Genomic DNA, 23883 nt, shown 5'->3' on the forward strand with positions numbered 1-23883 from the left:
CCAGTGGCACATTCATGTGTCCCAGAGCTGCAACTTCAGCCCATCCTGCTCATGCAGGAAATAACGATGAGCAGCATTGGCTGTGATTGCTCCAGCACAGCAGAGCCACATGTGATCTGCACGATCCCCGTTCCTCCTTGGTGCTCTTCCATAAGGAAAAAGCAAGGCCTGTCCAACCAGTGGAATCAAAGCTATCTTAAGGATTAATGAAGAAGGAAAAACAAGTTCCAGATTAAACAGACACTCTGGTTAGTGCTAGAAACCGAACAATGGAAGCAGGCAAAGGCACGGTTGGACAAAGGTCCACTCCCTCAACATTTTAGAAAGCACAGGATAGATGAAATCTTCAAACCAAGATACCAGCAATTAAACAATGTCTTTATGGGCTAAAAGGCAGCATCATGGATCTGAGATGACCCTGACTTCTGGCACTGTGACACCGCAGGGCTCCCCTGGCCCCATGCTCCCAGAGGAAGGGGCTCCCTCCTGCTCACACAAGGTTCTGGGTTTTTAAAGTGAAAAAGATGAGCCAGAGCAGGACACTTCCCTCCTGCTGTCCCTGGCTCGTTCTTCCTTAAGATTTTTCTTGGTCTATAATTTCATTTCTGAGACACTTTATCTAGAGAAAAACTGTTACCAGAGGGGCTGGGTTGCAGGTCCTTAGGGCAAACAAGACCGAACTGAAAGCACAAAGGCACAGTGAGAGGTGAATTACAGCAGAAGACCCCACCAGCACCGGGGGCCCGGCCAAAGCTGGGGCATAGGCAGAGCAGCTGTGTCACAAGAAAAAGGCATCTGCTTATCGCCTGTGCCGCTTTGGAAATCTGGGACGCGCCTGCGGCCCAAATACTTCCTTTGGGATGTTGCAATCGGGCCTGCCGGCCGGGCCGGAATGGCTCCTCCGTGCGGCCCGGCTGCACAGCTCTGCCCCGCAGCCACGGCCGCTCGCCCTCGCTGGTGCCTGAGCGCCCAGACAGCCGCCTGGCTGTACTGCAGGCTCCTGGATGGAGCTCTGGGGAAACCTGGCCTCGAAACAAAGGGAGTTCTACGCCCGAGTCAGTCCCAGCAGGAAGCAGCCCCGCGGCCGGGCTCGCCCTGCCAACCACCTGGGCCGGTTGTTCCGCCCGCAGCGCAGCGCGGCACTCCCTGGGTGCCGATGGGAGCCGGGGCACACACTGCCCTGCCCACAGCTGCGGCCAGCGCGGCCATTGCTCAACCCGCCGAGGCTTTGAGCAACAGCGGGGCAGCGCCCAGCGCTGGCGTTCAGCTGACGCGCTGAGGGGAAGGGCGAGCGCCACCGCCGTGTCCTCTGAGGTCATGCCGGACGTAGAGGTGCTGCGGGCTGCCTCACCACGAGCCACTCCTCCGTGCTTCAGGTGGCCTTGCCCTATCACCGACATCCCAAACCGCTGTCACCTGCCTTTACCCCTGCACCTTCTCGTACCGTGAGCAGCAGCGAGCGGCGTTAAGGGCTCTCTGGCCCTGCTGCAGCTGGTCCTCAGGAGCACGGCTGAAGGCAGGAGCTCGGGCACTGATCCCACCCTTAAACTCTAGCTGGGAACAAACAGCTGGAACACACAGAGGTTCGGAAATCAAATTCTGCCGCTGTACAAATATTTTTGGTAATGAAAATAAACAAATACATGGGAGTAACATGCTGTTTCCTGCTACTATGCTTCTAGGAGGAGACAAGCTGCCCGAGAGCCTGAGCAGGACCCAAGCGGGTGACGTGCAGGTGATGGGGCACAAGAAGCTGTTCCTTTCCAGAGGCCACACAACTGCCCAGCCCTGCAGGCCAGCAGGTATTGCTGAGGGAGGAAATGCTGCCCAGCAGCAGTCCCTTGGTGGAAGGAGAATCACAGCACCTCTCCAACACACAACCCCTCATGCCAGCTCTTCCAGCAGGTTCCTGTGGGGACCCCAGCCCCATGGGATGCTCCCCGTTGGCACTTTCTGTGCCAGTCAGGGCAGGAGCTCTCACTCCTGTTCCTCAGTGCTGAGCTGCCTGTCGTGTAATGTCTGTTCATTCCCACTGACCACAGCAACAGGAAAATTAACCACTCCTCTGGGAGAGCTACCAGCCCCACTGGGCACAGATGATTTATTTACCTTCCAGCTCCTCTGCCAGAGAACTCTCAAAGCAAAGCCACTGCTGCTGGGGAATCAGGTTCTGATCCAAAAGCTTGGACACATCCCATAGGATTTGAACTTGCGTTTCTTTAGCAGTCAAAACAGAAAAGTTCTGCTTCCAGTAAAGAAGCATCTCCAGCCAGCACCAGCAACACTTTCTAAAACCCTAAGCACTGGTGTATTTAGATCTGCCTGTAGCAACAGCAGAGGCTCTTGTACAGGGGGAAGACAAGAAGGCTGCAGGGCTAGTGTGCGAAGCCTGTAACTGCTCCTGTACCACAAAATAAACGAGGGGATGGCTGGAACAGAATGTGCATGCTGCAGCACATAAACAGAGATGTTCCTTGCAGCACAGAGACTCAGAAGTCACGTGTATATCCAGGCTCTCTGCTTACTTTTACCTCCAACTACATTTTTAACAATAAATGTTTAAGAGAGAAGAAAGCAACAGCAGCTCAGCAAAGAGCTGTTAAGAGCTCTGTGCTTTTGTGCAGCCAACACATCAAGCTGATTCCCACCCCTGGATCCAGAAATTATCCTGTGGTTACTCTGCTCTAAGCCACACAGAAAATAATCATATCCTCTTCTGCAGAGCCCTGGGAATAATGTGGGAGACGAGAGACGCCTTGGTACTCGGGTGCCTGTGGCTTCCTTCCTGTCTTTGCCTCAGCTAAGTGAATTAGCTTTCAATTTTTTTTTTTTCAGGAAAATTAAGGGAACTAGAGAAAAGGAGCAACAATACATTAAAAATATTGGCTAGCAAGTGCTATGTCCCAGTCTAGCTGGAAAGTTAAAAAGAAAATCAATTCTGGCCATTAACATCAGCATTTTCTGGATGCTGCAGTGATTACACTGCTGAATTTACTGCTCACATCATCGCTGCCAAACACCCCCACATGACTCCAGCTACTCTTGCCATCCCCGTCAGGAGGACACCTCATGACCATCGACTCTGGTAACACAAAATTCTCTGCCCTCTGTCAGGTGCACTCAGCCCAAGAAGCCCTGCAGGAGGTCTGACAGTGCACAGTGCACATCTCAGTGTTCCATGGCAGAACTCCCAGCTAAGGCCAAGCATCTCCTGCTGCAGACTCTGCTGGAGCTGCCTGCTCAACACCTTCAGTGCTGCTGTGGGACTGCAGGCTCTGCCTTGTGAATCCATCATGGTACAGTACACAGCCCAGCAATACCCACTGTGTTGTTAGTATTAAAAAGCAAGGAATCCTGTGTTAATTGCTTTTGACTCACCCACAGGGAGCACTGAGCCATTGATACAGTGTTACTTGGGATGCCAACAGAGAAGGCAGTCACAGCAATTCATCCCTGTGCACAGGGAAACCTCATGGTGGTGTTACAGGACCAAGTTTAAGCACCCAAGAGTCAGTTGTTGTGGCCTTCATTCCTCTGGAGAGGACAAATTCCATTCTTCCAAACACTCCCATCACAGGCATCCTTTTACAGGACTTGGCAGGTGCAAGTGGAAATCCTAGAAGGCTCCTGTGCTGTCTGGCTGTGCTGAGTGTGGGGCCCGCAGTGTTCCCTGCCCTGCAGCTGGTCACTGCAAGACAGGGCTTGGGGACACTGACCTCAGCTCGTCCCTCAGCTCATCCTGCACCTTGCATGTGGCAAGGGCATCTGGACAGGTATGTTCCAGGGCAGGAAACCATGTAGTATTAACCAAAAATAGAAATTGCAGCTGCTTCAAGCAAAGATTTCAGTCTTCTGCTTGTCCTTTTTCCAGTCTTTGGGAACACAGAACCTTATTTAACCCAGATGCTTTAAAGCCTCATTTATACACTCTGCTACATCTTCGTAATTGTTTTTCCTGTTGTTTGATTATTACTTCACTTTTCTTGGCAGCACTGCTATCACAATTTGAACTTAGATTTAATAAAACCTTACAAAGACTCCTCAATAACCTTCATTCCTGTGCAGCAGCCCAGAGAGAGAGAAAAGGGATTGTACTCAGGCAGATGGGCACAAATGCAGTGACAAGCACAATGGCAAACACCTGCGTGGCAAACTTCCTTGCAAGTCACTTTAGGAATGAATGTATGAACCAGTGGAAGATAATGGCTTTCTGCTTGTTTGTTCACCTCTCACAAAGTCAAGCATTGGCACAGAGCATCAGGACCTCCCTCCCATCTCACTGTTGCCTTCTGGGGACCAACAACATTCACAGCTGAAGGGACAGCAAGTTCAATCACGATTTCTTATTAGAAACAATTAATTTCTTATTAATTCCCAAATTAAAATGGCTGTAGCACTGCCAAGTGCCAGAATCAATGCCCCAAAAAGGGGAGCTGAGAGGAGACAGGTGTCAAATGTAAGATGGTTCACTCACCCACGGACTCACAGCACATGTCAAAAAAGGGACACATAAGGTACCAGAACTAAACTGACATACTGTATTTATTGCACAAATTTCCCCTAAAATTGGGAATGGTTATTATAATACAAGTGCACATCTTGGGAAATATATACAAAAACAGAAGAGATAACAAGTATGTACATTTTACCCAGCATTTTACAAGTACCACCATCTAAATAATTTAGAGAAAGCAAAAAATTGTCATAAAACATCTCTAAGAACTAATAGGGAAAACATATGCAAGGTGTAAAATCTGTTCTTTTAAACAGTTTTTTGTTCTTAGCAGCCCAGTGTTTGCCAATTGCAACAAAATCAAATTTGCTAATTTGTGTGACTAGTACAATTAGGTTTCAGCCAGAAAATTAAGACATGTTAATAATGGAGATTGGGAGTAGTGGAAAAAATAAATCAAACATTAGTTTTCTATTCACATAAAAGAATAGTGATATATTTTAAAAAGTCAATTCTATATCCTGTAAAAATCCCTTTTCGCATTTAACAAACAGACATACGTACCACATTGTTCACGTACCCAAAAGGTTAACTCACACAAAACTTCCCATCCCGCAAGGGTTTTGGTTGTGTCCTGCCCACAATACTGCTGGGAGGTGGAGAGGGGGCTGCCCTGCCAGGAGGGACTGGCACTGCGGGAGGATGACGAGGAAGCCGCATCCGTGGCTGCTCCATCTGGGACTGACTGAGCACACCATTAATGCCCTTGCGGGCTGGTGCTGGGCAAGACAGCGGAGAAGGTGCCACTCAACAGCCACCTCCTCCTCTCACGTCAATACTCACTGCCAGCCGTGCAAGGGCCTTTCTGGAGAGTCAAACCCATTTCAAAGTGACCCCAACAATTCGCGCAATAAAGGAAATGAGGACCTGTATTCTCCTGTGAGGATCATTGTGAGCACAGCAACATGCCAGGGTGAGGGCGCAGCTGCCCAGCTCTCTGGGCACGTGCTGTGGATGAACTCACCCACAGAACCTCCCAAGGCACAGGCAGGAACCCTCCTCTGCCAGCCCCAGCAGCACAGACACGGCCAGGTCACTGCTGCAGTCTGTGCACAGCATGGTATCCTAACTGCTGTACCACGTATCCTAGCAAGGAGTTAAACATCCATGTTCTGAGTGCAATCCTATATCTCATTAGAAACGTGTTTACACAACTGGACCCCTGTTTTGTGCTCATTCCAAAAGCCAGATGTAATATAATTGTGTGGCAAGGAAAAGACATTTGAAAAATGGGAGAAACAAATCCTTGGATCATATATGAAACACGAGGTTTTCCCCTGCAGCAGTCAGCATTAGATTTTATATACAAAAGAGTTTCCAATGACACTGCCTGTATGAATGTTGGGGTCACTTCCTGATGTAGACTCAGTCCTACATGGAAGGGAGGGGTGGGTTTGCCATGTAAATCTCCCTGGAACAGAGTTTTAGGTGACAGATTTTAAGTAGTACTGAAAAACTTCTCCAAATCCTGGCCCCAGAGAAGGAAGGGAGGAGAGTTCTGTCACTGACAGAGGTGGGGCAGGGATCTCTCCTATTGTTTTCAAGTTTATCAAATGGTTAAAATAGATTTGTACTTAAAGTAACTGCAAACAACAATAGCAGGTGTGCTGTACTATTGAAAAGATTATTACAGAATGATGTATTTATAGAAATTTTGTAGAGTTTAGAGACCGAGTGAATATGTGTCTCCTACTTTTGTGGATAATCCATGAATTTCAATATACTAAACCTAACAGATGAAAACAGAAGCTAAAAATCAGCAACATTAATTGGCTGCTAGGACAAATATGGAAAGCAAAGCCTAGAATGAAGTGTCCAGTTAAACTGAGGTAGTAGAGCCTTCGAAAACATAATCCACCTCCCACTGTCTATTTACATTACTTACACCAGGCTGGGTCCGTCAGCTACTCGTACAGCTATTGTATATACAATGACAAACCAGTGATGGCTGAGTAAAAGAGAAATGCTGAGAATAAAATAAACAACATTTCCTGCTGGTAATTACACAAGTGAGTAGAAAAGGGATTAGAGTCATCTGCAGCAAGGGTTATTTGTCAAAAAATAATTTGGATATTACTATACTATGGTGTAATCAATGTTCATTTTTTTTGTAGAATGGTTTTAAAAAATGTATCAATTTGTTACCTGAGCAATTAAGGGTAATAGTCTACTCATTTTGTCCCCAATGCTTTGGTACAATTATTTCTAGTTCATTATTTCAATAGCTGACTGACTGCTGTAAAAAGAATATGATGGTCCAAGATTTTATATATCATAAAAAAGTTAGAGGTAATTGTCATGTCATTCTGGGGAACCCATGGGGAAATTTCAGCCAACGTTCTCTTTAGATTATTTTTGTTTTTAACATTTTGATTATGTTGACGAAGAAAAGCATCATTTAGTATAAAGCAACATTTAAACATTATAAACATTTAATACTGGTTACAGCATCCAGCCGAGAATCTCCATCGCTAGTTTGTCTGTTGGCCTGTTCCTCTGTTCTCCCTGTCACCCTCTGTCCCCCACTATTTCCTCTTCCCAGGAGAAAGATCATAAATAAATTCTGTAGCTGACTGTCATTAACAAGCTTCTTACAAAAAAAACCCAAAAAAACAGGCCTCTGCCCCGTTCTTCCTCTGGGAAGTATTCAGAATTGGACTGTGATGTGAAAAAGTAGAAGTTGTTTACAAATCACTGCAGCTTGAGAATTACAGATCCTAACGTGATCCTCATCAGCTGCAGCCTGGCTGAAGGCAGCTGCTCTCTTGTTCAGTTTATAAGGGGTGATGGCATCACGTATTTCTCAGCGCAGTTCTTCCTCCATTCCCCAGTATAAGTCACAGTCAGCCATTGTGGCAGAAACTGCTAAAAAAAATGCATCTCTTCAGCTTTGCTAAAATCTCCACTTTTCTCTGGTGGAAATCTTGGGCTTACTCAGTTTTCCTCTCTCCTTTCTTTATCCTTTTTTATAAATTGTTAAGTGGGAGAGGAGAAGTCTCCAACTGTTTGCACACCATGCAGTCATATATGGAGGTGCTGCAAGCTCAACAAGGAGTTTGTTTTACTTGCTGCAAAGAGAAAGGAGCCAGAACAAGTTGTCTTCCACTTTGTTTCCAGAGAAGCAAAAAGTCAAAGTCTGTGGCCTCTGGCATTTTAAAGTAGGATCTGGGCAACGTACGGAGAGTGAGTGCTCGCTACAGCTGCCAGCAAGGGGAGGTCGCTGGATTCAATCCTGAAAGGAAGCAGAGGAGTCGTGTTTAATCCAGCCTGAAATGTCACTGGGCTGAACACGTGTCAGAACCCACACCGCCTGCTCGAGCCCCAGCACTTGGGCCATGGGCTACACACTGCAGCTGCCAGATCGCTCCTCCCACCCCTCCAGATGTGCCTGCTCCACAGTGTCAGCACTGCCTGAGCTCCCACCTGTCTGCTGGGTCTTTAACAGGGCCAACAAACTGGTGAGAAAGCAGATGGGGGAGGGAAAATTCCTGCCTAACTTCAGAGTAAAGGGAATAATAGTTGGGAGACACAGTACAGGAGCAGAGGACCAGCTAAAGTTGCCATGTCCAGCACCACACATGCTCTGTGTGCCTTCCTGCTCACACTGCACTCCTCTGCAGGAAAACATACTCGGAGCCTTCCTATAAACACCCCTTAAATAGCTCCTCTGCCCATGCCCACACCCACAGAGAGGTATTATGTGCCTTACATGACACAGAGAGTGTTTCCTGCCATGTGGGGAAAGTCACCCTGCAGGAATCAGGTGCCCCATGTTGTTCAGTGACGACTGACCAACTAAGAGGGAGTTTGATAAGCTCCGGAGTGCTGAGCCCATCTTCCTGCCCGCAGGGAAGACAGAAAGGCTGGGGGATCCTTGTGATTGAGCAATGCCTAAGGAGAAGCCTGAAGCCATGGGTAACTTAGGAGTTCCAGTCTCATTTGGGAATCCATTTTGCCGTGCTTAGGAACAAGCCCAGGCGGAGGGTGTGGCACCAGGACACCCGGGGTAGCACTGCTGGGAGAAGTTTGTGACCATACCCCAGCACCACGCCCAGCTCCTTGACATGGACTCTCATCTGGCCCTTGAGATACTCGGACAGCATCTTGCTTTTGAAGTAGAGCTCCTGCAGCCGATCTTCCAGGTGCATCACACACTGAAAAAAGCAAAAGGAGTTGTGTCAGGGAGAAGACAGAACCAAAGCAGAAAGCACAGATCCCACATCCCTGTTGACTGTTCTGTGGCCGTGTCTAGGTGAGATATTCACTGGCAGGACTTTCATTTTTGAGCAGAAGCCTTTGATTATATGTTAAATCAAAATTAATGAGGCAGCTGTTTTGATAAGAGTGGCATTTCAATAGGCATCACAAACAGCTGCACCAGAAGTTGCACTGGCTATGAATACAAACACTAGGCAGAGCCTTATGTGTCTCTAACCTGTGAAGTTAAAGCATGCTTCAAAACCATCACCCTTGTGATTTCCATTTAGACTTACAAAGTTTGGAGATAAATTATGCTTGTAAAGCTGAAGAGTGGAATGAAGCAGGTTGGAGACGAGACTGGAGACTAACACTTCTTTTCCCAGTTTATTCTCAATCATTCTCCTCTGGCTACTGGCCACTTGCACCGTCCATTTGTCCGTGTCTGCAATAATGCAGACAGCTTCTGCAATGGGCTCATCCAGAACAGGGTGCTAGGAACAAAAAATGAAGAGCAGAACCCCGAGAATGACAAATGACAGCACTCTTTTCACAGAACTTTTCACAGAAATATCCATCCTGGATATTAGGACAGCATTGCTGGCTAGGAGCATCCCAGACACTACTTCACCTAAATACATCTGCCCACTTTGCATTCCACCCATTAAAACCAGCAGGTTTTGTGAGCAAGGCACAGTCTTAGAAGGATAGTGGCTATTTTATCTTTTCTTACAGGCTTTAAAGCATGTCACTGGCTGACAGTTACATCTTTGGTATTTGATAAAAACAATTCTGACATATCTAAAGTGTATTTTAAACTCCTAAAACTGAAAGCACCAAAAATCCAACTTGCTGTTTAGTGTGGCTGTGTTAACGAGGTCAGATTATTCCCAGCTGTCACAGGTTTTCCTTCACGGGAGGCCAGCAGAGGGAGTTAGGAACCAAGCCTGTGCCTTGCCATCCCCCCCTGCTGGTGTTCCACCTCTCCAAAGCCATGAAAAAAGGTTCAGAAAGGCAGTATTTGGAAACCACTGTCCTTCCCTAATAAATTTTCTGGGCTGAACTGTTAGCAATGATCTGCTTCCAAGGAGTCAGCAAGGGCATGCAGAGAAGGGCTGCAGGTCTAAGGCACATTGTTGAAGTGAGAAGTAGGGAAAAGGGGACTTTTTGGAAAGTCTCAGGGAAGTGGCTTCTTAGCAGTCTGTTTTTCCTTATTCTCTGAGGAATAAACTAGATGGGAACAGATGTCACACTTACAGCCTGCTTTCTACTTCTTTCCTGGTAAAAGGGGGAGGAAATACCACACTTCCTAGTCATGCCCCAGTTCATCTAGGGAAAAACTGCTGTGGAGGAGAGATGAGCTTCATCAGAAGCACGAGTTCCCTTCAGACCATTATCTTTACATTGCTTTCTCCTTCTCCATTGAGGACAGTGCTATTGGACACATGGACTACCATCCTAAAGAAGGAGCAATGTCTCCAAAATACTGAGCATTTGTGATGGAGAACACATTCTGCTGCATTGGTCAGACGTGCAGGGACAGAGGAGGGAGCAATGAGAGCTTCTGCAGCACTGCAGGAGGACTCCGTGCCCAGGGAGAGAGGCACAACCTCAGCACATGGCCTTGTTTAACATCATTCCATCCTGGGGGACACAACCATCAGCTGCCAAGCCTACAGGACACAGTGATACAGCTTAGCACTGAGATCCATCTTCCCAGGGCATAAGCCTCCCAGCTGGCTTCAGTAGGAGTCTGATCTTTCATACTCCAGAACTGCAGTGTAATATCCATGTTTTTCAGATACATTAATTGAGAGCAGAGAAAAATTGGTGACCTGGGACTGGAGAAATCTGACAGAAGCTGTGACAGGAAATATTTCCACTTCCAGCAGGTTTGTACCTTCACAAACATTTATCTTTCCCTACTGTGAGAAATACATTTACCAAATATAGCTTAATTACCTGCACAGCATGAGACAAATCTGACACCAAACAGTGCCTCAGCTTTTCATCACTTCCTATTCCTTGCAAAACAAAGTCAGGGACGTAAGAGGAACAGTAACCTCCTAGTAAGGATCTTCCAAAATTGGCAATACTGGGCTGGACAGAGTTGACTTCAACTAATTTTGACCTGCAAGAAAGGCATATCAAAGAGATGGACAACAGTAAACAGCAAATTCAGCTTACACAGGCTGCATTTCTACTTTTCATATCTCTTCTAACTTGAAGTCAAGCACTTTTAAAAAAGTTTACAGTCAGCTTTTGCAGTCAGCTTATCATGGAAGCAGAGAATACAAGCCAAGATCACAATACACCATTAGTATTTTTTTCCAGACAACTGATCTCTCAATATTACTCAACAACCAGCAAGCTCAAGAGACACTTTTCCAACCCCTGATGCCAAGTTAGGCTACAGTCCTCCAAATATGTGACATGAGAAGAGGCTCCATCTTTTTAGGCTCTGTTAGTGCTGAACAGTACTTACCCAGGGAAGGGAATCTCATATTCCTCTGCCCAGTCTTCTTGCTCTCCTCCATAATAGTTACTGCCCAGTCTAGTTAGATCATGGCCTGTATCCTCACTCTCGCTGTCACCCAGGGCACTGTCTGAACTCTCATTTCTTGGAATGTCCCAATCAATTCCCGGGGCCACTTTTTTCTCTACATTTTCCCTGTCCCCATGGGGGACGCGAATAGAGATTTTCTCTCTTTGGTCCTGCTCATTAAAGCAGTTTTTGTAGGTCTCTTGTCGAACAGAGTCCATAAATTTACAAAATTCACTAGGTGGCTTGCAAGCCTTTGTACACAGCTTTTTAGAAAATTCTAAACTACTGTTGTGAGCAAGAAGGTTCGCAGCTGCTTGCCCTGGAATATCGTCAGTAGTCTGGGTTTCAACTGAACTGTCATCAGTGAAATATTCATCAAACAGACTCATGCTCTCAGCACTGTATGGGTTTGAGTTCCAGCTCTGATGCTCACTAGCAACTTGAGGAAAGGGTTCAGCTGTCCCACAGTCTCTATTTTGGTCCTCAACAGTTTGTTTAGCTTCACAGTTCTGATCAGCAGACACTCCTGCCTCCGCTGCTGGCGGGCTGTGATGCCTGGCAATTTGTTCCACTACTGCCTGACTTCTCAGCTCGATGTCTGAGTCAGGTGACATGGAGTCTCCGATGAGGAAAGTCACCTTTGTCTGAGCCTCGGCAGTGCTGCATGGAAAGGTGTCCATGAAGAGCTTGTCGGGCGGCTTCTTCTCCACGGCGATGCCGGGGCTCCTCGCGCCGCCTCCCGCCTGGCTGCCCGCCTCCAGCACGTCCTCACTGCTCCACGCGCTGCCTGCTGCCTCCAAACAAGATTCTGCCCCCACACATTTCTCGGGTGAAGCCGACCCTGTGCACACCACAGTCTCCAGTTTGGTATCCAGGCAGGGCCTTGGTTGTGTCACATCCACGGCATCTTCCTGGCCATCCTCAGGAACGATGGTTCTGTTCTCATCTGAAGAAGATTCCAGCTCTACCTTAGGAGTGCTTTGCATGTCTTCTCTCTCTTGCTGTGCAACACCTTCTATGTTCTGTGCGAGGGAAATGGGACATTTGCAGTATTTACAGCTGCAGTTGGGAGCTCTCATCTCTTCAGACTCGGTGGGGAGCAAGTTGCCCCTGTTCTTGTGCATCGTGACAAGCACATACTCAGACTCTTCCACTTCTCCTTTCTCCAGCGTGGTAGTGATAACAGTGCCAGGCATGACAATGGCCTCATCTTCTCCATTTTCCAGAAGGTGTGTCTCTTGAAGTTCAGAGCATCTGATGAAGTAAGTGAGGAAATAAAGCAACCTCTGGACCAGATCATGTCTTTTGCCAACCACGACTGTTTTTGCTAATCTCACAGGTGATCCGATGGCCCCATACAGGTCACCTGGGACAGGAAAGCAAACACACAATTACTTGGCATCTTTGCAGTATTTTATTTTTTAAAGAGACAGCTGTTGGGCTGGTTTTCAAAGACCAAGTCCACAAGAGGAAAATACTAAAGCAGTAGAGTTAAAATAGCCATGCTGTATTTTGTTTTCAGTAAGAGAATCCCAAAGATGCTGTTGGTATGATCTGTAAGGTGAGCCACTGGTCAGGGGGACATCTGACCTCACACATCAGGGAGCATTCACACCACCCCTCTACAGCTTTGGAGGATCATCTCCTGGGATCCTTATACAGCCATGGGAGAGAGGAGGCATCTGTGCCAAATTACCCTGGAGAGTCTGGAAAGTGGGATGGACTTTTACCCACAAAAGAAAGCTATAAAAGAAACAAACCTATGCCAGGAATGAGGACAAAAAGTGACCATGGCAGGTGCATGGCTGAAGCCAACCTCCTTCTCTTGCCCTCCCTGAGTTCTGCTATGGTTGGATGGGGTGTTCTGGCTGTACTCGAGTCACCTGGGCAAGTGCCTGTGTGTTCTGGAGGTATTAGGGCACTGCATGACTGCAGGGCTGAGGGGACAAGGAGTCCTCTTGAAGGCCACCCTAAGCCACATGAGGCCTGAAATCAAGTTTTCTTTCCAACACCCTGGCCATTCCTACCTGTACAATAATAGGACAACCTCACAAAACCTTCCTTACCTTCCCTAATCAAATTCTATGCTTGAGTTTGTGTGCAGTGCAGGACAATCTGAGCTCCCCTGCTCTTCTCTGCTGGGCAATTTTCAGACAGTATGATCAGCTACCCACTGACTGGGCTCTGCGACCTTCCCTGGGGGTTGCCAAGCTTTGACTTCCTGTTCTGCTTCACTCCATTGTATTAAAAGTATGTTCACTTCTGATCAAAAGATGAATTTTCTTGATTTTCTCATTCCAGAATGAGGTTTAGTGATAGTGGCATTCCACAACATAAAAGCAGATTTTCCTTAGAGGAGGACCAGAGGAGGCTTGGAATCCTCCACCAGCACCAGAGCAGGGGACCTTAAGGGACCCAACAGAGAGGACTAAAGAGGGCTTTACTTTTTGGCTAACATTTTTTAATGGATAATGCCTTAAAAACTTAAAAAATCACAGTGACCACCTCTAAGCTTGAAAGACACTTTTGTCTCATTTTGTATTAAAAATAACTAACCTGGGAGGGGAGTAAGCAGCATCATAAACCCCACCTCATGCACTCCCACTTCTGTAAAGCTGCTGGGGGTTTAGAGGTATTTGCCACCTACCGAGCTGAGCCCACAGTGGGTTGTAGGGATGAGTTTTGGCCAGCATGTCCACACTCTGGGAAGAATGCTTCTCCAGGAAGATTCTTATTGGTGGCTGGCCATTGGGCATGACAGTGGGGACCCAGGCCAGGTGGTTAGTCAGCACTGCAGTCAGCAAAGCTGGTAAAAACCTGAAAGCAAAATGTTCAACATGTTTTTTTCTTTTTCCAGATATACATTCAAGATGTTAAACTGACAGCAGCTCTAGTCTATATGGATCAAGGATTAAAGAAACAGCCTGACAATATCAGCAGAGATCATCTCTTCAGCCTTGGTTCCTTGGGGAGACAAAGGGTGGCTGGACCCCCCCTCCCACCCCGGCAAAGCTCTTTTTTAGAACACACATTTACAGTAAAATTAAATATTTTAATTTTGTGGCATCTCACTTACTCTGTTTGGCAATAATTATAAGACTTCCTATTTTGCAAGTTTGATATTGTAAAACATCTCAAAACCCATTTATTTCACTCACTGTATGAAAGCAGTGGCACTGTGTGGCCCCTGTACTCCAAGGAGATCCCAAACCCCTAAGACTTGTGACTCTGGATGAGAAGGAAGACTATTGCTACCAAACCTGTAAAATAGCTGGATGCTGTGTTCTTTCACCTAACTATTGTGCAATTTCAGCCCATATGGCTGTTCCTTTTCAAAAATAACCCCCCCAAAGTTCTGTAGCTCAGCCAGCAAAGCTGTGTTCTTATGCTGGCAAAACAGTTTTCACTGGCTAAGCAATTAAGGTGAAAAAACTTCCTGAAAAACATGAACTATCAGATTTACTGCAGTGATAGAGCATGGTTTCTGCTCTGTGGAGTTTTCCCAGTTGGTTTTCCTGGCAGGAGCTTGGCCCAGCAGGCTCCACACACCAACACATGGGGCTATTGGCCACAGTGGCTCACATGTGGGGAGGAAAAGAGCTAAATGTCTCAAAAATAGTGTTATTTGAATAATTTACAAGCATCAGGAACCCTACAGCTTCCATGCAACCACACTAGAGACAGCCAAAGGAGGAGAGGAGATTTAAAACTCAGATTTTAAACAGATAAAGGGACAGATAAAGGGCTTAATTTTTCTCTGGTTGCCATCACTTAAAATCTTATATTTAAAATAAAGAAAACAAACCCAGATAAATGAGTTCTTAAATGTACCCAACATGCACAGGACTCAAGAGTGGCAGGGATCAAAGGAGACAATCCCAGCAAAGACCCTCCACTGAAGCAGGAACTGATCTTAAGAAAATGCATTTGCAGCCCTCACAACTCCCCGTGGTTTGTCCCATTGCAGTGGGGCAGGAGCAGGCAGACCACAGTGAGCACTGCCACAGTGGCCACTGTCACCTTCCCCTCAGGGGAGAGAAGAGATGCCAAAAGTGTGGCAGAGCTGGAGGATGGGAGCAGCAGCCCCTTCCCACCCTGCAGGGAGCAGTGCCCCTGACCAAACACTGACCTGCTAGTGCCTTTCCCACCCAAACTACACTTGTGCTCTTTTTAGGACTTTAATGGAGATAAACCCTTTAAAAACTTCCCCTGCTCATGCCCCGGGGAAGGGGATAAAGTAGTAACAAAAGAGTAAATTGATCAGATTCTCCCAGTTTATCAGAATCTTTCTTTCTCAGTTTTCAGCATCTGCTCACAGCTGGGGCCTGAGGCCAGAGAGGTGAGTGAGCACTAAAGAGCACGGCAGTTCTTCAGTGGCATTTTAAAATTATATTTAAGGTTTGTGGTCTGACAGTGTTACAGACACAGCTTTTCCTGAATGCATAATCCTGCTCATCATATGACAACTGATTCTGAAAGATAAGTTAATGCATTTTGTAAGGTATCTTCACCCCTTTCCAGACATCCACACACATCACACACTTCCTATGGACATGTTTCAGATGTTCAGCCTCTACCAAGATTTAGAGGATTGCAGGGAAGCAGAAATTTAATGAGATAATTTCTATTTTGTTTCAAAAATAAGGTATTTATGGATGGCCTTTTGATTCTCTGATTACCAGGAATTTAACAACTGATTTAAAAATTGGTTTGAAATAAAAAGGCGCAATCACACATGTAACTTAGAAACTAAAATCCACCATACTGATTTTTAGAAGCATTTTCCATCAAGAAAGTGAACTCCTTCATGAAGCGGTGGCACAGCTGGTTCTTCTCTGGTGTCCCTGACATCATGGTGAGCCAGACAGGCTCCCCAATCCGTGGCATCGTGTAGAGATTGCAAATAGTTGTTCTAGAAAACAAAACCAAAAAATCCAGGAGGTTAAAGAAAAAAAAAACAAACAAAAAGAACCCCAAACAAAAAACCCAACAGTCCCCCCAAAAACCAAACCAAACAAAAAACCCCAAACAATGACAACAAAAAGTAGAAATCCCAGCTTAAAAGAATTCTGTGCAACATTTAGATCCAGCTATCATTTCTATCAGAAACAAAATTTCTCTCAGCAACCATTATCCAAACCATGCTGTTCATTAAATAGTACAAATTCACCCTTCACCTCAGAGGGCTGAACCTCACAGGCACCTCCTGCACCCACCTGAGCTAATCCCAAACACAGCAACATTCCCTGGCACAAGCCAAGAGCTGCCCTGCTCTGAGTGAAGAAGGAATGGATCATTTCTTCTTATCTCCCTGCTTGTTCTTCATTTCATTTAAAACAAACTTCTGCTTTATTTATGACTAGGACAAGATTGTATGTATCTGACTTATAAAAATACCTTAACTTCCTCCTTGCTTTAAAAATTTGGTGTATCTCCAGGCCAAACCTATGAAGTGTGGGTGTGTAGAGCAGGGAACCAGTTCACATCTTTAGTTTTAAATAGAGAGTATGACAGTAAAGTCACCCTGTGGCTGCACCTATTACACACTCACCACATCCTTTGTGACTCTACAGAGCACAGTAAATGTATGATTAAAAATTTGCTCTGCAGTAAAATACCATATTAAAATCCTTCAGATTACTGTTAAACTCTAAAATATAAACAAGTTATAGTTAAAAGTACAAAGCCAACATAGTGACACTATGAGAAGCTGGATTTTTAACACAGTAAAAATGTAAGCCTGAAAAAACTCAAAAGGACATGGGAAATGACTGATCAATTCAGGTTTCTCCCCGCCTAACGCACTACTTTTTCTAGGCAAAGTATTTTTGTTTTAAAAGGCAAAGATCTACATTACCCCATTATCCCTAGCACCACCCCTGATTTATAAAGACCTTATATCTTCTTTTTGATAGATATAAACACCTCTGAACTTCTATTATATCTTATATATCTTCTCTGGATATCATGGTCTCAGAATTTACGGACACTCTCAGAAGCAGAGCTGTGCACAGCAGGCAGGCAAACACCCTGGAGCAGCAGCTGCCCAATCTTCCATGGTTTAGTGTTTGAAGTGAAACTCCCAGGACGTGAGAGCAGCACAGCACAGCACATCCCTCCCTGCTGCAGGGGCTCCCCAGGAGGAGGGAGGCCCCCCCAGGTCCTGGGCACAGAAGCAGCTGGTGGTGACCCCAGAGCTGCTCCCCCAAGGGCAGCAAAGGTCACTGAGGTCACCAAGGCTGCTCCAGAAGGAAGAAGGTAAGGGGGCAGTGGCTTTCTCTGCCTTACTTTTCCTACTAATTTTCATCAAATACAAAATCCATTCTCTGTGCTCACAACAGCCAAAATCAACTCTGTCTTCTTCAAAGGGCAGACCTTCAAATCCTCCACTGCCAGAAGCATGATGAGAGCACCAGAAAAGAGTCAGTGTGCTGGAGAGGGGGACAGCTGAGTTACCTCTGCCCTGCCCAGCCCCCAGAGGCTCTGCTGTCTGCTGGGACACTTTGGAGCAGCCTCACCAGCTGCTCCATGTCACCCTCTGCTGCTGGTCCTGTCCTGGGAGGAGAGCCCAGCCTGGTGACAGACCTGAGCACAAGTCCTGCTGCCTAGACAGGAGTGGGGCACACAGCCAGGGACACCAGCACTGCCACAGGGCCTCCAGCAGCACAAGCAGTCTTGGGGTTCTGGGAGTTCATTCCTCTGCAGGGGTAAGCTAGGACTGGGGGGGTTTATTAGGGGAAAACTTTCTGTTCACAGCCTATTAACTGGAGCAGATGTTAAAGATGCAAAAAAAAAAAAAGAAAAAACCTCAAGTCCAGGGACCTCAAACTCAAGGAGTTTCAAAGCTCAAAACAAGTATGAAAACACACCCCCCCAAGCACAGCTGACCTGAGAAGCTGAAGATAAACAGCACAACTTAACGTAAAATACAGCTTATTTCTCCACCCTATGCAAACTAACCCAAGCCAAGCCTCTTGCAGCTTGGCTGTTTTGAAAAAAGAAACTACTTCTATACTAAAACCAACATATTAAAATACTTGTTTTCGTTGAAAAGATAGCCCGAGTCTTGTGACTCGTTATTTACTATTCTGGTAACCCTGGCTGCATCTGCAGCTGATAGTGTTTCCTCCGAGCCAGATCAGATTGCCCTGGCCCTGGGCCAGCAGGCATGTGACTGCAGTACAGGGAACCTCCACGCCAGGAAGGCAGCAATGGCACTGCGACCAAGGGCAAGGATTAACTGCTTCCCAGCTCTTCAACAGCCAGGGAAGCTCTCCTGCCAGACAGCAAAGGGCAAAAACCAAAACAAAACAAAACAAAAAAAAGCCCTCCTCAAACACTACAGGGAAGTTAACTGGATTTTAAAAATAACAATCATTAAAAACCCACTTGGCCCCTCTCCTCCTGGCCATCTGCAGCAGCACCCCGTCCCCTCCCTCCCCACACACACACACCAGCATGTGAGGGAAAACTCAGTTAATGAGAGACTGCTCTTTTGAGGGTTCCAGTACATTTAAATTGGTTTATATTTGGAAATGCCTCTGGGAGGTTGAACTCCAGCCTGGAGCTCCCAGGCACCTTGGCCCCAGCAATGCAGCGAGGAGCACAGGGAGCCCCTCAGGAAACACCTTCACATCTCACAGGGTTTGGGAGCCAGTCAAGCCCAGCCTGGCCAAGCAAAAAGGAAGCCCTGAGCCAAGCCCAGCCCAGTTCCTCTGGGGTCTGCCTGCCCTGTGGGCACAGGTGGCACCAAGGTGAGCAGCCCTGCTCCAACAGACACCACAGCACAGCTGCTCCCTGCTTCACCCCACACACCCCCAACCACCCTCGATTTCAGCACCAATTTTCAGCTCCAATCCAAGACAACTTTCCCTGGTGCTGTACAAACCAAACAAGCCACGTAGCTCCTCATGGATGAAAGTATCCTGCTGCAGCCCCTTCCTCCCCAAGGAAAACACAGTGACCCCCAGCACTGTGCCCCAAAGCAGCTCTGCTATTTAGGAGCCACACCATAACGGCAAAGAAAGAAAATTATCAGTGGTTTATAAAGCTTAATTCACATACAATTGTTTCCTATCCTCATTCCTTCCTTCCAAAGATGATTCTTCCTTAAAAAGGAAGAGCAAAACAAAGGCAATCCCCACTGCAGGGAATGCAGGAGCGGGGCTCCCCCACAACTCTGTGCCTATGCTGGCACCACTGAGCACAACACACCGCTCAGCTCACAGCAGCATAAGCTGCTTAAAAATTACTGGCAGAAAATGGGATCAAATCTGTCTGCCAGAGAGCAGAGAGGTGTTTCCCCAGGCCCTGCCATCAGGGTTTCCTTGCCAGCCAGCATTTGTGCCACACAGGTATTAGTCACATGCATAATCTGTGTTATCAATGTGCTGCGCTGGCCTCGGGGACCGGGGGAGCCAAAATGTTTATGCAAGTACAGTAGCTTATTTCGTAAGTCATGTGTCTGCACAGCTGACATCCACAGAGAGTTCTAAGCCTCTAAGTCAAGTGTTAATAGCTAAACACATCAGTGCTTCAGAAAATTAAGAATTGCTATAAAGTGACTAATGATGCAAAGGTAAGCCTGGAGCTGGGAACCAAACTGATGGCAAATTTATCAACAGCCTTGATTTGCAGAAGCAGCCTGGGCCTTCAAGAGAAGGCAGCTTTGTTTTCCAGCTTTGACCCAGCTCCCTTTTTTTTGCAGGCAGAGGAGTGACCTACAGCCACAGCTCCTTCCCTGCAGAGGGGACTCTGGGGTGCCATGCTACCTTCCCTGATCAGCAAGACAGCACATCCCGCATGCCCACTGATCTGAGGTTATTCTGATCACCAGACAAGTGCACATCAGCTACTCTTGAGCATCTCTGAAAATCTGGAGGGGTTTAAAGAAAAACAAAGGAAAAAAGCCAAAGAAAATTCTCCTTAAAACAACTAGACTGCAATGAGTTAAACCAGCAACAGGATTACATTTTAGAATCACCAGCCCACTGAAGTCAGCACCCCTATTCCCTCCAGCACAATTTGCTAAGAGGACAGGAATCAACACAAGTCTCAGGTTCACCAAAGGACTTGTCTCCTGACTTCCCCGTGACTTCAGTGGGAAAGCAGACACCTAAAGAGATAATAGTGTCCTAAATGGGTTTGCTGAACTTGTGCCAAAGCATCTTTGCATCCAGCCTTTGGTATTTAAATATACCTCTCTCTTCTTACCAGACTCATCCTGCATTGCTTTGAAAAGCAAGGGGGTCTTGCATGTCACAGAAATGAGGATGACATGCATGTCACAGGGGCACAAGGACCCTGCCTAGACTGGGGGCACCAGCTGTTGCCCACTTCTGAATGCAACCCTTTAAAAAACCCCAGCAAAACCCAAAATTGCCAAGGGCTACTGCCCCAGGAAATTCATTTCTGTGAAATTAAACTGGATTTAATTAACTTCATTACACTATTAAAGAGCAATATTTATATCACCATGGAAACCTCTGCATAGAACTGGTGGTTACATGCTCCCAGTGCTGGTTATGCAATGGCCATGTCATGGGAATGATCCCAGCTCCTGGTGTGCAGTGAGTGCCAACCTGCCTGTGTCTGCTGGGACACAGCTTTCTTCCTCAGCCTGACCACAGCAGCTTCCTCACCCCATCCCAGCTCAGCACTGCTGAGCGTTCCTCCAGGGGGAAAAGCCAGCACAAGGGATTTGGCCTGTGTTTTCAGGGTTTTCTCCCTGCTTTTGACTTGGGATAGGTGCCCCTCCCCAGCCCTCTGGAACTGTTTAACTTGGAAGGACAAAGGAGAACGGGCAAAGTCCGCTGAGGATATCTTGAGGGGGAAAGTTTTGGGGGGAAGGTTTGGAAAACAGCTGGGGAGCTGGTGTTAACAGAGGGTGGGAAGGCACAGAAAAGGCTCAGGGAGAGATCTGGGAGGAGAGACAGTGCAGAGCTGTGGGAGTGGAGGAATCATTGTGGCTGCTCCGAGTTGCTGAACTTGTCTCAGGCCCCTGGGCTGGATCAGCGGCTCCCAGCAGTCATGAGCTCCTTCTGCTCCCTCTCTTGGCACAGCTTATCCATCCACCTCTCACCACAGGCCCACGTGCTCCCTCTTTTCTGCCTTCTGTCCCCCTACAGGACATATCCTCTGCCCTTCCTTGTGACTGCCTGGAGGTGAGCTTCTAAAAAAATTTAAAATACACTGTGCCTTCGTCCAGCAGCACCACCTAATCCATGGCATTCAGGTAAGAAATGGAATTGTGGAAAAATAAGTGAGCTCTCGGGATCCTTCTCTGTTCAGTAACATACATCCTGATGTCAGAAATTTCTTTTTATAACATCAGAGAGCTGTCTTCAATAATGTCTCTAAAAAGTAGCTCTACAGTGGTTGTAAAAGGAAGCACCCTGCCACTCCCATCTGAGAGGAGATGAATCACTCCAAACAGACGGATTTCATTTTAACTCCCTCCCCATGACTTCAACTATGGAAAGAAAATACAGCTAAATGCCAGGGATGTGCTTATCTGTGTTACTTTGTATAATATCTGTTGAACAGAGAGTCTCTGCAGGTACCACTAGCCAAAGATTACAGCACTGCATTTGACTGTGGGTAAAGACAGCTCTCCCTCTTCCTAGCTGTTTTTCTGAAACACCTTTGCAGCACACTATAGAGGGGTGAGCTCTGCTCACACATCAGGACAATACAGACTAGAGGAGGATTTCCCTACCAGGGCTTTGCAATGCTTTCCGCCCTCTCAACAGGCCACAAAAGACCATTTAAGAGGTCACTGGGAGCTTCCTTATCACCTAAAACATAGGAAACCTTGAACATCTGTGTCCTGTTCACACAGGATTGGACACACACACTTGGAGACATCCAAAACCTCAGACACATTATGATGGCTTGGTATCACCAGTCCTCTGCTGTACTGACTTTTGCAGATGACTTTAGACATTTTAAGTTACTTATCCTGCTCTAAGAAGATCCTTCTAAAACAGGCTCCAGTGCTTTTGAAGAAAGAAACAGAAAAGACAGGAGACATATGGCTGACCTGAACTCATTTAGGGCATCCACAATTCTGTTATATGCCAAACTCCGCTGGCTGGCATCAGCTGATCTCCGACTCATTTTCATGGCCTTGAAAACAATCATTAAACAGATAAGTAACACAGAACTACAGAAGCACAGAAAATGGAAAACCAAGTCATGTGTTTGACTTTATCTTTTGTTCAACTGGTCATGCAAATAATTTTTTTAAAGCGATAAAGTGACGGTCCAAGTGCCAACTTTCCCATCTGAGGGAAGACAGGTGAGGCACGTTTGCAGCTTCTGCCTCTTTTGTGCTTTTCACCATTCAAGGCATAAAAGGGGTCAAAGTTTTAACTGCAGTGATGCAATTCCCACACCCAACATCAAGTTGATCCCCCTTTTGTAACTAGCAACAGGAGTTAGAAATTAATCTGACAGGGCTGGGAGAACATACACAAGTGCAAGAAGCCAAAGCAACTGTGTTTACCTGTTCTATTGCACTCTTCAGTTTGTTCATGTGACTCTCAAAAAGAGGGAAGTGTGAAAAAAAGAACTCGTTAAATTTGTTGTTTTCGTCTTCATCTCTTGAGAGTGAAAAAATAACCCCAATTGCTATTTTTTTCTTCCTAACAATTCCTGGGTTTGGACCAGAGCTGTCATCTGACAAGTTGAAGCTTTCATCCATGGACCTTTGGAGCAGGAACAAAAGGGAAAGTTAATGTAATCCACTGCTTAAAGCTGTACCTTGGTTTCCTGTGTGATTCAGTTCTTGAACATTTAACTTCAACAAATACCTTTTGCTTGAATGTGTTGTCAAATCATCATCTTTGATAACAACCCCTTTGTGATTTTTTACAAACATCTATTAATTGATTCTAGAACCAGATACAAAATGGTTTTAGGATCAGATGACGGTATTCTAGTTCCCTCCCCTTCCTGCCAAGAATTTGTGTTTGAGTATGATTTTAGGGCTTCTCATCCTCAAATCCTACAGACTTACACGTTGCTGAAGGCTTTCCAGTTAGTGAAAAAAAAAATGAATGCCACAGAGAGGAACACAGAGACTAAAAAAATCAGCCTGACTTCCACGTCTGTAAATACCCCAGTGAGAGCATCAGCAAGAGCAGATGTACATGTGCAAGAGCAGAGTCAGGCTGACAGTGGTGAATGGGCAGCAGGCAGCACTCCCAGCCCCGCTCACCATCGAGGGAAGACGCCGTTCTCCAGGCTGGTGGTCTGGCTGCGGCGCCAGCGCCGCTGGTAGCTGCTGGCACAGCTCTTGTTGAACGAGGAGCCCGGGGATGGGAACGGAGTGATGAGCAGACTGCTGAGAGATGCTGCAAGAACAAGAGGAATAAAAACCTCTCCAGAAAAAAGAGCGTTTGGAATATAACACCAGCAACTAAACCGAGTATCTCAAGATATACTGGTGTTGCTTCTCAAGTGCCTTGTCTTTTGCTTATCTATGTTTCTAATATAAAAATAACCAGTTTATAATGACATTAACAAGCCATACAAGCATGACAAGGGTGGGACAGTCCTGCTGATTTACATAATAGGTAATGCACAGGATGCACCTTGCTCAGCAACCTGAGTATCAGGAAATAAA

At 46.4% G+C, this 23883-nt stretch overlaps 1 protein-coding gene across 4 annotated transcripts in view; it reads right to left on the reverse strand.

Moving 5' to 3' along the window:
• Positions 1-4524: 4524 nt before the first annotated feature.
• FNIP1 (folliculin interacting protein 1) overlaps positions 4525-23883 on the reverse strand; it is a 64543-nt gene continuing 45184 nt past the window's right edge. For all 4 annotated transcript variants that reach the window (XM_064387654.1, XM_064387651.1, XM_064387652.1 and 1 more), the window contains 10 exons: positions 23476-23611; positions 22762-22963; positions 22297-22382; positions 16021-16167; positions 13903-14072; positions 11196-12621; positions 10673-10841; positions 9007-9204; positions 8552-8667; positions 4525-7745 (listed from right to left, as the gene is read on the reverse strand). In XM_064387654.1, the coding sequence (XP_064243724.1) occupies positions 7667-7745; positions 8552-8667; positions 9007-9204; positions 10673-10841; positions 11196-12621; positions 13903-14072; positions 16021-16167; positions 22297-22382; positions 22762-22963; positions 23476-23611 (2729 nt within the window). In that variant the 3' untranslated portion in view covers positions 4525-7666. The remainder of the gene's footprint in view (positions 7746-8551; positions 8668-9006; positions 9205-10672; positions 10842-11195; positions 12622-13902; positions 14073-16020; positions 16168-22296; positions 22383-22761; positions 22964-23475; positions 23612-23883) is intronic.

The sequence above is a fragment of the Passer domesticus genome, chromosome 13 (assembly GCF_036417665.1).
Source record: "Passer domesticus isolate bPasDom1 chromosome 13, bPasDom1.hap1, whole genome shotgun sequence".
Classification (NCBI taxonomy): domain Eukaryota; kingdom Metazoa; phylum Chordata; class Aves; order Passeriformes; family Passeridae; genus Passer; species Passer domesticus.